Source organism: Pelophylax lessonae, assembly GCF_965119305.1.
Source record: "Pelophylax lessonae genome assembly, chromosome: 10".
Classification (NCBI taxonomy): Eukaryota; Metazoa; Chordata; class Amphibia; order Anura; family Ranidae; genus Pelophylax; species Pelophylax lessonae.
The window spans coordinates 181663108-181680763 of NC_138777.1; the positions used below are offsets into that span (position 1 = coordinate 181663108).

A 17656-nucleotide genomic window follows, 5' to 3' on the forward strand; every position below is an offset into this window, starting at 1 on the left:
TCTACTATCTAGAGATAAAGTAGGGGTTTCTAGGCTAATTTTGGAGAAGGAAGATCAGAGCTCTATTTGTGGGAAAGAAATGACATAAATGTGGTTTAGGTACAGTGTTGCATGACCGCGCAATTGTCATTTAAAATGCAACAGCGCTAAAAGCTATAAATTGGCCTGGGCGGGAAGGGGGAAAAGTGCCCGGTATTGAAGTGGTTAAATAGAGAACAATCTTTAGATAGATTTTTACGCCGAAAGAATTTTATTAAAATAAATTTGATACAAAAAAAAAAAATCTGGTTTAAATAAAAATAAAAAAATCTGATTTTTTTAAAAAAGTAATACATTTTTATCCACCCTGGATGCAAGCATATATCTATATGTGTGATTCTGTGTTTTATATTTTTTTGGTAGCTGTACAACGGGTGCCATTCTCCTGTTCATGTTTTTTTAAATGAGAAAATATATAACAGAATAAAATGGATGGTGCATTTACCATAAGCTGGGTGTAACCATTAGTCAGACAGAGGGCAATGTACAGTAGCCCCAGTAGACATTTTTTTGCCTCATGACAACTGACTGTAATACCAACTTTCACACTTTAAGCTGGACTTGGACCGCCATTGGCCAAATATCAAAACTCACCTAAGGTAAACTCCCATTGCTGGTTGCCAAGGGATCTCTCAGGAACAACCTCCAGATCCAGCATTGGCTCAGGACGGGGAGGTATCAGCTGTCAGCTTAGATCCAGACTGTTAACACAGCTGAACCTGTAAAAAAATATCAGAGAAGAAACTAAAATGAGAAATTTCGTACAAACACAGACCTGCATTTTCTGACTATAAAACAGAAAAAGCCATTTTATTTGCTTTACTAATAGAATATAAATACAGTGTTTAATTACAGCTGATAATGAAATCTTTCATTAGACAAAAGCGGGGTAAATGATGCGAATGATTGAATTTGAATGAATTCCTTTGTTGCCTTCACAGAGCCATAACGCATGTAATGAAATATGAAAATGCGGAAAAGATCACTGCGTGTGTTAACATCATCTTGTGTTGTTAACCATTTATCTGCTACTAAGACGTCCATGTGGGCAAACCTCAGTCAGCACAGCCTACCTTAATGAACAAATCAGGCAGAATGTGTGCTTCCAGAGAGCCCGCCACAATGGTATACTTGGGTGATGGGTAGGAAACCCCAAGGGATGGTCTGTTTCTTTCATTTCAATTTAGAATTACAATTCACCTTTAAGATGCAGGCTTAGATGTCTACAGTGCAAGAAGCTTTACTTCTCTGTACTAAACATCAAAGTGTTACTAAAAGTCAAACTTTTATTTATTTTTTTAAATTAAAATAACAAGAATGTTAGCCCCCGTTCACATTAGGTTGCTCCGACTTTGGGGGCGACCTGTGAAGTCGCGTGCACCGCGACTTCGGCGCGACTTGCACGGACTTCATACAATGAATGTCTATGCAAGTCCAGGACCCTTTTTCTAAGTCGGAGCGAGTTGTGTCGCTCCTATTAGAACGGGTCCTGTACCGCACAATGGGAGCGTGAGGACCGCGACTTGTCAGGCTGACAAGTTGCGGTCCAAGTTGGATCAGTGTGAACCGACACTTATACTGTAATGGTTAAGGAACCTCAATCAGGTTCAAAATAGATTTCTTGCTGCTGGATCTGATTAAATAGGTAATTATAGTGCATGCACGGGGATATCATAGACTGACACACATTGTTCAGGTAAATGATACTACTTTTATTTCTAATGGACAGTATATTATATAGTTAGTAGGCGGTGTCATATGTTAGTACGTCACAAGCATAATATTAGCATAATACTGATTATTTGCAGCTTTCTGATTAGTCAGGTCCGTTATAAGGTGGTCTCTTTCGAGTTCATGAATGTTATCTTCTTTTGAAGGCACTGTGCCAAGGCTCCATCTTTCTTTTCACATTCCATCTCGGTGGTGGGGGGTGGGAGGTATCTAGTAACGGCCATTTTGAGTAAGGACGACAGAGGAAAAATATATATACATGTAGAGAAGAATACACATAGAAAAATAGACATTTTGCTTAATTCACAAGTGTTCATCACATTCCTTCACAATACTTACCTGCTCTGTGCAGTGCTATTCCACAGAGCGGCCCCGATCCTCCTCTTCTCAGGTCCCCAGCCGGCACTCCTGGCTCCTCCACTTCTATGTGTGTTTCTATAGCAAGCCATAAAAAAGCTTACCTGTAGGTACAAGGAATATCTCCTAAACGTGCGCCATTTATGAGATATTCAGTGTTTCTGCAGCCGGTGACATCATTGGTGCATGCGCTCTGAAGAGATGGCACACTCCTGCTGTCCATTCAAAGGTCTATGCCGTGGTCATGACTGGCATACACATGTGCAGGAGTGGCGCCATTGTGGCTCAGCCATGCAAATGGCTGAAGACTGCAAACCCAAAAAGGAAGACCGGGTGAAGATGGAAGCCCTGTCAACAATGAAAGCGTGCCCCTGGAGGGCATCGTTTTGAGTTAAGTCTTTCATAATCTGCTAGTATGCAATGCATACTAACACATTATGACATTACCTTTCAGTAGGAATTTTTTCATTTATTTAAAAAAAAAAAAATTTACTGCGACAGGGTGGCTCAGCTGTGCATAATCACGTAGGTCTACGTAATTATGTGCACGTGGTTTTGGCGGCGCACGCCACCGGAGTCGCGCTCCCGATGTGATTAGACACAGTGGGAGGCAGACCGCGGAAGAAGCAGGCTCAATCGCCGCCGGCCTCCCGCCACCTTCGTCTAGACTGACAGGAGAGCTGTCTGGAATGTAAACAATGTAAGACAGCTCTCCTGTCAGAGAGGCAGGGAAAGATCATGTGATTCAGCTAAGCTAAGCTGAATCACTGATCTCCCTGTGCCTTTCTTCAATTCACCCCCCCCCCCCCAGTTAGTAAGCACTTCTAGGGAACACATTTAACCCCTTGATCACCCCCAGTGTTAACCCCTTCTCTGCCAGTGTCATTTATACAGTAACAGTGCATATTATTTAGCACTGATCATTGTATTAATGTCACTGGTCCCCAAAAAGTGTCACTTAGTGTGAGATTTCTCCGCCGCAATGTTGCAGTCCCCATAAAAATTGGTGATCGCCGACATTACAAATAAATAAATAAATAAAAAAGTCCATAAATCTATCCCGTAGTTTGTAAATGCTATAACTTTTGCCAATGGCCAAAAGTTCATGGACACTTGACCATTACATCTTTTATTGAATCAGATGCATGTGGGTTCCCTGCCAATTTGAGTTCATGTGTTCTAGCGGAGGGCATTCTAAATACTAAAAGATATTTTTGACAATTTTGTTTTTTAGGGCCAGTTGACATCACAAAAAAAGGTCCTCTAGATCGGTTTCGGATGCTTTTCTGCATGCGCTTTTTGAACGCATTTTTTGATGCTGTATTGGGGTTCGGTGCTTTTTTTAATACTTTTTACTGCGTTCCAATACAGTTCTGTGCAGGAAAAAGCAGCATGTTGTACTTTTTTTTCTGGAACTGAAAAGCACTGGAATGCACTGCGCTGGTGTGAACTAAGCAAATGGAACACATATAACCTACTTTTCATGCTTTTTTTATGCAAAAGCACTGCACTGCATGTAATGTGAATTGGACCTCAATCTTGTGGTAACAGTTTGGGGAAGGCCCTTTCCTGTTTTACCACGACTGTGCCCTGTGCAAAAATCCAGCTCCATAAAGACATTGTTTGATTAGTTCAGTGTGGAGAAACTGGAGTGGCCTGCACAGAGCCCCAAACTAAACTCTACTGAATAAGTATGGGCTAAATTTAAAGGCCGACTATGAGCCAGGCTTTTTCATCCAAAAAAAGGTAACTGACCTCATAAATGCTCTTCTGCCTAAATGGGCACAAATCCCATTGACAGCGGGAAAAATTTGTAGGAAACGGAGACGGTTATAGCTGCAAAGAGGAAGGTCACTCCATATTCATGTCCAGGGTTTTGGAACTGGATGTCCAAAAAGCTCATATAGATGTGAAGGCTTTTGTCTATAATGTATAGATGGGTACGGTTATCCCTAAGAGGTGTGCACAACCACTTAGACATATAGGGGTTGATTTACTAAAACTGGAGAGGGCAAAATCTGGTGCATCTCTGCATAGAAACCAATCAGCTTCCAGGATTTTTTTGTGAAAGCTTAACTAAACAATCTGAAGTTAAAAGCTGATTGGCTACCATGCACCGCTGTACCAGATTTTGCACTCTCCAGCTTTAGTAGATCAGTCGCACAGTGTTAATGAGTACATTTATCCCGAGAGCGACGAGTAGGGAGTTATCTGCTTGTCTTCATACAGGTCACTCCAATTTTCCAACAATTCCAGAGATGCTCATTGTTTAGGCCAGTAGTTTCCAAACTGCGGTGCCTTTATCTGCCACTGGGGCACTATTCCTCCCACTGACAGCAACAATGGGACAGAATTCCTGCCACTGACATTGACAGGGCAATATTTTTTCCCTCCTAATACCAAAGATGCGCTGTTGACTCCCACTGACACCAGGACAACTTCTACTCCCATTGGCCACACTCCAGCCCCCCTAAAGTCTGAGGAACAGTAAACTGACCCTTTGTTTAGAAAGTTTGGAGACCCCTGGTTTAGGCTAAACATTCCCTACAAAGACTGTTACATTCTGCAGTGCAAATGGTGTCTGGACTATGAGGCTACGTTCACATGTGGGCGTAGCTGATCACGGGCAGAATCACCGCGATTCTGCCGCGATCTGTAATCATTGCAAATCGCGGGACGCCTGTGCGATGCCCGTGATTTGCAATGGCACCCCAAACGCTGTGCAATGTTGTCTCGATTTCCACCTGCTGAATCGCGGTAAGATCGCGCAAACAGAATCGAGAGACGCATGTCGCCCCAAAAAAGGTACAAGAGCTTCTTTTGGGCGTCGGGCATCCCGCGATTCTGTTTGCGCGATCTTACCGCGATTCAGCAGGTGGAAATCGTGGCAACATCGCACAGCGTTTGGGGTGCCATTGCAAATCACGGGCAACGCACAGACGTCCCGTGATCCGCTACGCCCACATGTAGCCTGAATGAAGCACGAACCATGCATGTACATCAAATCTCATTACAGCCTTATGATGATTAGGTCTTTGGCACATGTCTGAAATTCTATGGGACGATTAGCAGTTCTAAAGCACAGAACCTCCATTAGTAGTCAGAATGACAAACACCAGAGACAGGCCTCACCTGGCTTCAACTCCTGAAGCTGCTGGCTGTGCTACTAAATTCAACTATCCATGGAGTAAGTTTCTGCAAGATATTTTTATATTGAGAAACTATTTTAATAGTAAGTAACCTTTGTGCAGTAGAAAAACACCTCTTGTGCAATGGAATTCCATATTGTATACTCCAATATAGTCTCTAGGCTTGAGGTTCTATACAACTTAAATAAGTCTACCTATCATGTTATTTATTCATTTAACAAATAAGGTGGAGCGTCACTCGTTTTTGTGTTTAATAAAAGTAAGCAGCTACAAGAAAATGTAGCTACTGACTTTTAATAAAAACACACTCACCTGTCCCAGGCACAGCTGCCATCCGCCTGCTCAGCAGAGGATCGGAGGTTTGATCCCCCACTGAGAAAAACGGAGTCTGCCTGGCAGACTCCCTGTGTGAAAGGGGCCTAAGCCCCCGTTCACACTGGGGCGACCTGTGAGGCGACCTGGTCGCCTCACAGGTCGCCGCAGGTCGCCTCCCATAGGGAAGCTGCGGACCCGTTCTGATAGGAGCGACACAAGTCGCTCCGACTCAGAAAAAGGGTCCGGAGCTTCTTTGGGGCGACCAGGAGGCGACCGCCATAGACTTCAATGTTATGAAGTCCGTGGCGGCCGCTCCGAGGTCGCGGCGCGCTGCTCGCACCGCGACCTCGGAGGTCGCGGTCCGAAGTAGCGTCGCCCCAGTGTGAACGGGGGCTTATACTGCTGATGAGAAAAGGTATTTATCATTTTATATTTACTAAACAAATTGCATTTCCATGTTCTGTGTACTATGGGAGAGCAGATATGGTGAATGCAGGGTCCTGGGTTTAGTAACACATTAACCACTTCCCCACCAGGCCTATTTCGGACACTTTTTGTTTACAAGTTAAAACCAGTATTTTTTCCTAGAAAACTACTTAGAACCCCCAAACATTATATATATTTTTTTAGCAAAGACTCTGGAGAATAAAATGGCGGTCATTGCAATATTTTTTGTCACGCGGTATTTGCGCAGCGGTCTTTAAAACACCATTTTTTTGGGGAAAAATTACATTTCACTGCATTTAAAAAATACTAAACAGTAAAGTTAGCCCTTTTTTTTTTGTATATTGTGAAAGATGATGTCACGCCGAGTAAATAGATACCCAACATGTTACGGTTTAAAATTGCGCCCCCCCCCCCCCCCGTGGGATGGCGACAAACTACGGTCAATAGAGATCTCAATAGGCGACATTTTAAATTTATTTAACGGTTACCAGTTTAGAGGTAGAGTGTAGCTCTTTTTTTTTAAATTATTGCTCACGCTCTGGCGATCGCGGCGATAGCTCACATGTGTGGTTTGAACAGCGATTTCATTCGCGGCTCGACTTCCGTATACGTTTTTTTTTGTGCACGAGCTAACGGTGATCGGGGCGGCTTTTTTTTTTTTTCCCATTTATTTTATTTATTTTTTTAACTTTATTACAGGTTTTTAAAAAAAAAAAAAAATCTGATCACTTTTATTGCTGTCACAAGCAATGTAAACATCCCTTGTGACACCAATATGCGGTGACAGGTACACTTTATGGAGGGATCGAGGGTCTAAAAGACCCTAGACCCCTCCACTACACTTCCCTGTATGCAAAACGCCGAAAACTGCGTTTTTGCATACAGCCGTTTTTCAAATTTGCCGCCATTTTGCAGCACAGTAACCCGGAAGTGACTTCATGGACGCCACCTCCGGGTTACGTCATCAAAGACCCGATCGATGCCGTTTCCGGCATTCATCGGGACTCCATCCAGCCGGTGGGACGGGAGCCCCGGTAAAAGCCGCGGAAGGCAGCGGGAGGGGGCGTCCTCTCCTGCCCCCCCGGGTAATGATCGAGCGGCTCCCGAGCCGCATCGATCGGTACAGACGGAAAGCCGACCGCCGGCTTCAAACAACGGTACCGGGATGATGCCTCTAGCTAGAGGCATCATCCCGGTATACCCCCGCAAAGTTTACGACGTCATATGACGTCCACCCAGGGGGAAGTGGTTAAGGTAAAAAAAAAAACCTTCTCCCTTTAGAACCACTTTAAAAAAAGACAATTGTCGGTAAGAAGACAGAATGCAGGAAATAGAAATGTCATCTAAAAGGCTATATAACACAATATAACAAAACATGTGAGCATTTATAGTGCAGGATATTTAGATAACCATTTGGACAAGTTCATTTGCCAAATCTCCCTTTGATTTCTATTTTTTTTTTTGCCCTGGCAACCAAGATTTGACTTGCTTGCACCAAAAAAAATAAAAATTAAAAATAAAATAAAAAATACTACATTAAAGTATGTAAATTTGGCAATCCGAAATTAAATCTGATGATATGTAAACTTTTTATACCACAGGGTTTTATATTTTCAACAAAGGACTAACTGGGATGAAGGCTGGTCTGGGAGACAGAAGAGAAGCTTAAATGGGTTTTAAGACCCCATTCACACTAGCGCGACTTGTCAGGCGACTTAGTCGCCTGACAAGTCGCGGTCAGTCGCCTGCCATATATTAGCACAGGACCCGTTCTAATAGGAGCGACACAAGTCGCTCTGACTTAGAAAAAGGGTCCTGTACTACTTTGGGGCGACCTGGAGGCGACTTGCATTGACTTCAATTATATGAAGTTCGTGCAAGTCGCGCCGAGGTCGCGGTGCAAGCTGTGCACCGCAACTTCACAGGTCGCCCCAGCAAGTCGTGTCGCCCCTGTCTGAACGGGGTCTAAAGGTTCAGATTTTTTTTTTTAAATAAAAGTAACAAACATGTTATACTTACCTGCTCTGTGCAAGGGTTTTGCACAGAGCAGCCCCCGAACCTCCACTTCTGGGGTGCCCAGTCGGCGATCCTGGCTTCTCCCCTTCATCGGGTGCCCCCATGAAGAGCCGCTTTCCATAGGGGCACCAGTGTGGGCGCGCTCCTGAGTCCCGCTGCTGCATGTATTGACACAGACAGCGGGACTCGGTCCTGCCCCCGTGTCAATGGATTTGTTTGACAGCAGCCGGAGCCAATGGGTCCTGCTTCTATCTATCCAATAAGGACAGAGACAGCTGCTGGAGCCGCTGCACATTGCTGGATCAGGCTCAGGTAAGTAAAAGGGGGGGGGCGGGTCTGGGGGGGGAGCTGCAACAAAGAAGGTTTTTCACCTTAATGCATACAATGCATTTGGGTGAAAAACCTTGAGACTTTATAAACCTTTTAAGTGCTTTAAAGCAGTATTTAACTCTCATTTTAAAACATTTCTGACAGGCAAGAGAAGAAGAGCCCCCATCTGCCTCTTCTGTCATAAGCGCTCCCCCCTGTCTGTCGGCTGTCATGTACCCTGAGCAGCACAGGTATGGCACCCGATTAGTGTCATGGTGATGTGACTCCCATGTACATGTTCAGTGACGTCTTCATGGCCTGGCCATTCAAGCGATCGAACAGAGAAAACACAGAAGGAAGCCCCGGAGAAGATGGAAGCCCCTGGGACCAGCGGGAGAGGTGACAGCGGAGCGATGAAGGGCACATTATGACAGGTGCGATGTAAACTAGATCCTGTGGTATAAAAAGTTTACATATCAGGATTTCATATTGGATAGCAAACTAGCACATTATGGCACAGCGCTGTAGTAAATTTATTATTATGGCATAACCTGTTTAATTAAAAAACAAATAGAATTGAATACCGCTTTAATTACCAACAAAGAAAATGTATGTTTTGACCAGACTGCCCTTTATGTTTCAGAAATTATTTCTGAGTTTGCCATCCACATTTACCAGTTATCCATGATAGAGTCCTCTGGGCGTTTCACGATCTTGCTCAATATTTAATAAGTTTATATGTTTAACCTGATACATCATTATATGCCAGCAGCACAGACTGAATTATGCAGACCAGTGTTATACTCACAAAGCAGTTTGAGAGTAATGGAACATTGTATACATAGCTGTATAAATAGCTACACACGAATCAAAAACACAACAGGAAATAAGTTCAGAGACGTTCACAGATAAGAGACTATACATACAGTATATGCTGACATGTTATGTAAAACACATAAAGACAAAATGTATTCTGTGCGGTAAGAAGAAACACCCAACCAGTGGCTTGTGAAGCACATTTAGTTCCCAGCTACCCCAGATGCTGCTCGGGACATCTCAATACCTGTCTGTATGTACAAAGACCGCACTATATACACTTATAGCTAAGCAGCCATTATGTAGAATAAAAGAAAGAATTGCCGGGTTAGTTGCCTGGCTGTTATTATGACCCTCTGACTTCACTAGGAGTCACTGATCTGTAGTGAGTATGCTTATCAGGACGTCAGGTGTCCATAAAACGGAGTTCCGCCCCCCATGAAAAAAATTTAAAGTCAGCAGCTACAAATACTAAGGGCCCTTTCACACGGGCGATCCGATCAGATCTGCCTGTTAGTTTTTTAGGCGGATCTGATCGGATCCTCCATGCAGCTCTATGGGGCAGCGGGTGTCAGCGGAGACACCTCCGCTGACACCCGCTGCCATCCGTATCCGATCCTGTCCGTGAAATCTGGACAGATGGAAACTCTATTTTTCAATCCGTTCAGTGATTGGATCAGATGAGAGCGGACAGGCGGTCCGCTCTCATCCGATCCCCCATAGAGGGCAGCAGGGGCTGAGACACCTCCCTCTCCGCTCTGCAAGCGGAGATGGAGCTGTCATCCGCCGGCTCAGCGGGGATCGTGGATCGATCCCCGCTGAGCAGCACGGATCCGCCTGCGGAGGCGGACCGTGTGAAAGAGGCCTTAGGGGCACTGTCACTTTATTTATCATTGCACCTTTCCTGCAGTATTTAGCCACTTTATATTGCCATTGCACATATCACTGTTGCACTTTACTATATCATCAATTTCTGGGATATTTGTTGCATTTTTTAAATGTATCAATTTTGTTTGTATATTGTGCATTTTTCACTATTGCACTTTCTTCATCTTCAGAGCCGGTTCACACTGGGGCAACCTGTCAGGCGACCTGGTTGCCTGACAGGTCGCCTGCCATAGAGAAGCTGTGGACCCGTTCTAATAGGAGCGACACAAGTCGCTCCGACTTAGAAAAAGGGTCCGGAGCTTCTTTGGGGCGACCCGGAGCGACCTGCATAGACTTCAATGTTATGAAGTCCGTGCCGGCCGCTCCGAGGTCGCGGTGCGAGCAGCGCACCGCGACTTGTGAGGTCGCCCCAGCAAGTCGGATCGCTCTAATGTGAACCAGCTCTTATTGTAGTCATTTATATTGCATTTAGCACTTTATTAGTACATATCACTTATTGGAGAGATACCAGTTGATTTGATTTACATTCACCTATTCATTTATTTACATTACACTAGTGTGGCAGCGCCAAGTACTTCCCCCCCCCCCCCTTTCTTTCTTCCCTTCTTTCTTTCCTACCTGTCCAGGGAGCCCGTGATGTCAGCACCCGAATTCAATTTTCGTATGAGCTCCTGGGTGCTGCCGCCTTTTGGCTTCAATGCTGGTTCCCTATTGCGCATGCGCGAAGCACGCTACGCTTTGCAATTGGCCTGGCGGCAAAGGAAAAAGCAGGGGGCCGAACTTCTGAGGGACAGCGCCGCGGCGCTGTCTCCCGGAAGTGGGGAAGGGTACCTGTCAAAAACAGGAACCCATTCCCCCCTCCCCCTGAAAGGTGCCAAATGTGGCACCGGAGAGGGGGGAGGAAGCCTATAAGCGGAGGTCCACTTTTGGGTGGAACTTGGCTTTAAAGAATACATTTTCTCTTGGGAACATGTTACATGTTCCATCTGTTTTTTTCCTAGTTCCAGGTTGGACCCCCTTTTGCCTTTAGAACTGCCCTAATTCTTGGTGGCATAGATTCATCCAGGTGTTGGAAACATTCCTCAGAGATTTTTGTCTATATTGATATGATAGCATCACACAGTTGCTGCAGATTTGTCGGCTGCACATCCATGATCCGAATCTCCTGTTCCACCAAAAAAAAAAAAAAAAAAAAAAACTCCTTACAATCACTTTAAGGGCCAAGTTCGTCTTTCAGGCAAAAATAATAAATGCACATATTTATGCGGAAAAAAAATGTGCATTTATTATTCTTTCCTACAGGGGGCTGCAAAGCATGTCATGCTCCTGCAGACACATTCTCCAGCTTTCTGCTGGTACCTCTGGTGCGCTTTCTGTTAGACAACTGAAGGATGTGTAAGTGGACCAGAACGGCGCTGACCAGTGCCCTCCCAGTCCACTGACCACTACCATTCCATCTGCCACGGTGGTAGACGGGATTTTGCATTTTCTTCATTCGCAGATTATCGTAAATAAATGATGCTGCTGTGCAGGCAGGACCTGCAGAGCCATGCAGATTTTAACTTGTTGCCGCCCGCACTATAGCCGAAGTACGGCTACAGCGCGGGCTCTAATTTCCGGGAGGCCATCTTTAAACGGCCTCCCAGTGACAGGCTCCCCGAGCGCTCCCGCGAGCGCGCATCGGGGAAAATCTGTGTCGGCCGTGTCCCTTGGACACAGCCAATTACAGATCGTGGTAAATGGCCAATCACAGCGGCCATTTACCACGTGATCGGACCATGCAATGAGAGATGATCTCATATGTAAACATATAAGATCATCTCTCATCGCCAGCTCTCCTTCCTCACACAGAGACTGCGTGTGAGGAAGAGCAGAGCTGAACAGCGATTAGGGGACACAGAGACATGTAATCAGGGCACTGATCACCAGTGCCCTGATTACAAAAAAGGTAAATAAAATACAATAAGTGCCCACCATCAGTGCCCACAGTGCCCGCCATCAGTGCCCACAATCAGTGCCCATAGTGCTGCCAGTCAGTGCCTGCTCATCTAGGCACTGATGGGCACTGACTAGCAGCACTATGGGCACTGAGTGTGGGCACTGATGGTGCTGCCCATCAGTGCTCATCAGTGCCACCCATCAGTGCCACCCGTCAGTGTCCAGCAGTGCCGCCCATCAGTGCCGCCTCTCAGTGCCCAGCAGTGCCACCTATCAGTGCCCAGCAGTGCGGCATATTAGTACCTCCTCATCAGTGCCACCTCATCAGTGCCCATAAGTGCCACCTTTTCATCAGTGCCCATAAGTGCCACCTCATCTGTGCCCATCAGTGAAGCCTATCAGTGCCCATCAGTGCCGCCTCATCAGCGCACATCAGTTAAGGAGAAAAATGTATTTATTTTCAAAATTTACTCGCAGAAAATAAGAAAAACTTTTTTTTTCAAAATTTTCTGTCTTTTTTCTTTTATTTTTGTAAGAAATAAAAAACCCAGAGATGATTAAATACCACCAAAAGAAAGCTCTATTTGTGTGAAAAAAATGCTAAAAATTTCATATGGGTACAGTGTAGCATGACCGCGCAATTGTCATTCAAAGCGTGAGAGCACTGAAAGCTGAAAATTGGCCTGGGCAGGAAGGGGGTGAAAGTGCCCGGTAGGCAAGTGGTTAAATATGACAGCAGCTAGGGGGGGGGGGAGAAGCACAGGATATCACAGGAAAGGGGTGAGGGGGTGCTGGAACATGTTACACCCTAAAAACAGATGGAACATGTTCCAAAGGTGTCCACCTAGCAGCACTGGGGGTCGCTGGTTGAAATCCCATCCACAGCACTACCTGCCTGCAGTTTGCATGTTCTCCCTGTGCCTGCGTGGGTTTACTCCCACACTACAAAGACATGCTGGTAGGTTAATTGGTTCCTCTTTAAAATGTCTGTCCCTAGTATGTGTAGGAGTCCCAGTTCACACTGGTGTGATGCAGGAAACCCTGGGAATCAGTGCCGGTTCCCACATTGCACCAGAATGGCACAGTGGTTTACACTGAGATCTGCGGTGGGGGTGTCAAAGTTAATGACACCCCCAGATTGGTTCACAGATCGCAGTGCGAACTGTGAAATGGTGCAAAAATCGGATCGCAGAGGTGTGAACACCCATGCGATCCGATACCAGTACAAACCACAAAAAAGGGTCCTGCGCTATTTTGGTGCGAATGCAATGTGATTTCTGAAATCGCATCACACAGACATCGCATGTGATCTGCACAGCAATGTGTTACGAATCACATGCAATGTCTGGCACTGCACTATTGTGAACCGGCCCTGAATGTGAGTTAGGGGCGTGGGTAAGCCCCTTAAAGTGGAGTTCCGGCCACAAAATCGATAAAATCTGCTAAGGGGAACCTGAAAGAGAAATGGATAGTGCCGATTTTTTTTTGGTCACTTACCTTATTATAGAAGAAAATATACTCACCTTCCTTCCCCTTCCTTCCTCTGCGGCCACGGCCCGCGCCGTCACTTCCGGTTTGCGATGATTCCTGGGAGCTGAACGTCATCGCTCCCAGGAATCAATGCGCCTGCACCGGCCCCGACGTCAGTTCCGGTTCAGGCACGGCATTCACTGTTAAACAGCTTCTGGGCATGCCGCGCCTGCACCGGAAGTGACGAGTGTTTAGCAGTGAATGCCGTGCCTGCACCAGAAGTGACGAGCGGGGCCGGTGCAGGGCATTCTGGGACTCCGACGTCACGGAAGAGGACACGAAGAGGGACGCTGCGGCTTCAGCTGCCCACACCTGAGATGGCAGCGCTGGAGAAGAAATTTTCAAGGTAATTATTTCTTCTTACAGGTAAGTGCGACCCGGGACAGTACAGAGGATATCCATTATGGAATGTACTAGCCCTGACTGTCCCGGGGGGATTTTTAGCTCAAATTGACCCCCCGAGGCCGGAACTCCGCTTTAAGGGTATAAATGTACAATATGTATGTAAAGTGCTGCGTAAATTGGCGGCCCTATAGAAGCAACTGTAATAAATAAATAATGCTGGAGTCACTAGGCATGTAAGTGTGTTTACCCCTAAAAGCCAAGAAGGGGTCGGGAAACAAGTGAAGGGATAAAGTTCCTATTTAAAATGTTACTAAACCCAGGAGCCTGTATTCACCATATCTGGTCTCCCACAGTACACAAAACATGGAAATGCAATTATTTTAGTAAATATGAACTGCTAAATACCTTTTCTTATCAGCAGTATATAGCAGTCTTAGGATTTATTTTAGTGTCCAGATGAGCACTGGTTAAAGCACTGACTGTCCTATGAGGCTGCAGGATCCCTGACCCTCTGTCCTGACAGTGCTGATTGCATGTGATCAGCACAGGGCCACTCTACCAAAAGAATAAAATGACTCTCTAGCAATACACACCAAACTGAGCATGTGCAGCTTGTCCCCAAGGCTCTGTTCTACCAGGAGATGGTTTGGAGACACTAGAAGAAGGGGAGGATTGGAGAAGATAGGATCAAACAGCCAATACAGAGGATAATCCCTTAGGTTTAATAGGGAGTATAACAAGCATGGTTTACTGCATATACAGACTGAATGTAATGTTGTAAGTTTAGTAACACTTTAAGGGCCCATCACAATGTCCATTGGGCTGCTTTGCTCAACACAGGCAGAAGGCAATGACAGGCTGGCATCCATTATATCCAATGGGCCACACCAACACAACATGCAGTGATAATGGAACAGGATGCATTTAAATGCAGTGCAAGACAATACAGTGCATTACAGAGCGCGCAACACGTGTTAAAGAGGAAGTAAACCCTCCTCTGACACTTTTACCTATAGGTAAGTCTATGATAAGGCTTACCTATAGGTACTGTAAATATCTCCTAAACATGTACCGTTTAGGACAGGAGTGTCAAACTCCATTTCAGCGCGGGACGCATCAGCATTATGGTTTCCCTCAAAGGGCCGGTTATATCTGTAGGATTAGATGTCCAGAGCACCCCATGTCCTGGGGGGGCAAAGAGGAGCCTTTCTACAGCTGCACAGAGGAGTGCAGGATCTGGCAAAGGAGTTCTGTCATCTCTGATGTCGACTACAGAGACAAGGTGGGGGCAGAGACAAGGGGGGTGCCGTAGCTGCAGGAGAGGTGCGAGGGCCACATGAAATGGCCTGGGGGGCCGCATTCGGCCCGCGGGCCTTGTGTTTGACACCTGTGGTTTAGGAGATATTTACCTTACATGCAGCCAGTGACATCACTGGCTCATGCGCTCTGAAGGAACGGCCGCTGGTGCCGTTCCTTCAAAGCTCCGTGCCGTGACCGTCGGCTCCCGCGCGCGTGCGCGACGTCACCGCGGCTACGGCCAATCAGATGGCCGGATGCCGCGATCCCGGAAGACGGGCGACTGGACATGTTGCCCGTCATACAGGTAAGCGGACGGCACGGCGGGGGCTCCTTCTAAGGTAAGTATTTCATAATGAGCTAGTATCCGATGCATACTAGCCCATTATGTATTTCTCTTGCAGCTTGCGAAAAGAAGAAACATTTTTTTTGGGGGTTTACAACCTCTTTAAGGAAAACAAAAAGTGTTTTGCCTTTTAGCCCCGGTTCACACTGGGGCGACTTAGCCGCCTGACAAGTTGAGCTCCATTCAGTGCAATGGAAACGTTTTAATTGGAGCAACTCAAAGGTTCCTGCACTACTTTGGGGGCGACTTGCATTGACTCCTATTATAGAAGTCGTATGCAAACCCCGCCAAAGTCGCGCTGCACAGGGCGGCCTCAGAGTCGGGCGACTTTGAAGCTGCCCCAGTGTGAACCCAGGCTTACCACGAAAAAAAAGTCAACACAAGGGGGTTCATTTACTAAAACTGGAGAGTGCACAATCTTGTGTAGCGCTGCATAGAAACCAATCAGCTTCCAGGTTTTAGTGCCGGTTCACATTTGTGTGATGCGGGAACCCTGCGTATCCACTGCGGGTTCCTGCATCGCACCCGACTCGCAGGCAGTTCACACTGCCATATGCAAACTGCTGGGAGAGATTTGTTCGCATATCGCAGTGCGAACTGTCAGTTCGGACATGAATCGGATCACATAGGTGTGAACATCCATGCAATCTGATTCTGGTGTGGACCAAAAAAAGGGTCCTGAGTGACTTTGGTCCGAATGCGATGTGAATTAAGGAATGCAATCTGCATGGCTGAATTTGCATCGCACAGACATCGCATGTGATTTGCAGAGCAGTGTGGTGCGAATCACATGTGATGTCTCACATCGCATATGTGTGACCGGCACTTACTGTCAAAGCTTGATTGGACAAGCTGAAGTTAGAAGCTGATTGGCTACCAGGCACAGCTGCACCGGATTTTGCACCCCACAGTTTTAGTAAATCCCCCCCACAGAGTGATTTCAGGTGTCCTTATCTCAGGACAAGGCGCAGGAAACGCACTTTAGGTGACATGTACCCGGCCTGTATGTGAGCCCCGCACCCGATCTCTGTATTGGTGCTCTGAGATCAACGTATAAATAATGACCCCCAGCACAGCCAGGCTCCATCTGAGCGGCCATGCTGGGACTTGTATCACCACAACATCTCCGCCATCAGGAGTCATGGCACAGATATAAATGGTATACCATGGAGGCAATACACAGAATCATATATGGGGGGGGAGGGGTATATTCCACATCCAGGCAGTAGGTGGCTATGTACACATCTATGTGCAGACTGCTGGCTGGGCATGCTGGGACTTGTAGTAGTACCTCATCCACTCTCCCCTCCCCCTGTACACAGCCATGTCTTAGCACACAGTAATAATAGCAGATGTCAGGGACACTGTATATACAGAACAATACATGGAGGACACAGACCCCCTCCCCCCCTGTACAGGACACACCATGGCAGCACAGCCTACAATACAGGGGGCCCCACCATCCCCCACATACACACTGCTGGGACTTGTAGTTCCACAGCAGGTCGCCTATGTAGAATAATCTCCTGTGTTGTACAGCGCTGCCATGTCCTGACCCCCGGCTGTAATAACAGAGCCCAGCCCGGGCACACACACCGTACAATAGACACCTCTCACCTCTGTTTACCTTCTTCTCCCGGTCGCTGCTGAAAAACTTCCGGTTCTGAGGAGATGGGCCGTAAAGTGACACTTGGGCCCGCCCAGAGTGGGAGGGGCTGGAGGGGGTGACAGGGACACGGGGATCAGGGATGGAGAGAGGGGGAGGGGGCTCTGTGTACAGCACTGCAACAGTCAGTGTGTCACCATAGAACACAGAGATCACTTCTTATTCCAGCTGGACCTGTCTGACCTCCTCTCTCCTTTCTTCCTTTCTCTCTCTCCTCTCTTCTATTCTTTCCCTTCTCTCCCCTCTTCTCCCTCTCTCTTCTATTCTTTCCTTCTCTCTCTCCTCTCTTCTATTTTTTCTTTCTCTCTCTCCTCTTCTCCCTCTCTCTTCTATTTTTTACTTTCTCTCTCTCTTCTATTCTTTCCTTTCTCTCTCTCTCCTCTCTTCTATTCTTTTCTTTCTCTCGCTGTTAGTTTCTCTCTTCCTTTCTTATCCTCCCTCCTTTCTTTCATACTTCTTGTCACTCAA

General features: G+C 46.4%; 1 protein-coding gene across 2 annotated transcripts in view; it reads right to left on the reverse strand.

Annotated features, from left to right (window-relative positions):
• The window catches only part of PHAF1 (phagophore assembly factor 1), a 55786-nt gene extending 38570 nt beyond the window's left edge, over window positions 1–17216 (reverse strand). The window contains exons 1-2 of one of the 2 annotated variants that reach the window (XM_082270356.1): window positions 17140–17216; window positions 634–758 (exon numbers count right to left, since the gene is read on the reverse strand). In XM_082270356.1, the coding sequence (XP_082126482.1) occupies window positions 634–697 (64 nt within the window). In that variant the 5' untranslated portion in view covers window positions 698–758; window positions 17140–17216. The remainder of the gene's footprint in view (window positions 1–633; window positions 759–17139) is intronic. The other variant, XM_082270357.1, reaches the window with a different exon arrangement.
• Window positions 17217–17656: the final 440 nt, after the last annotated feature.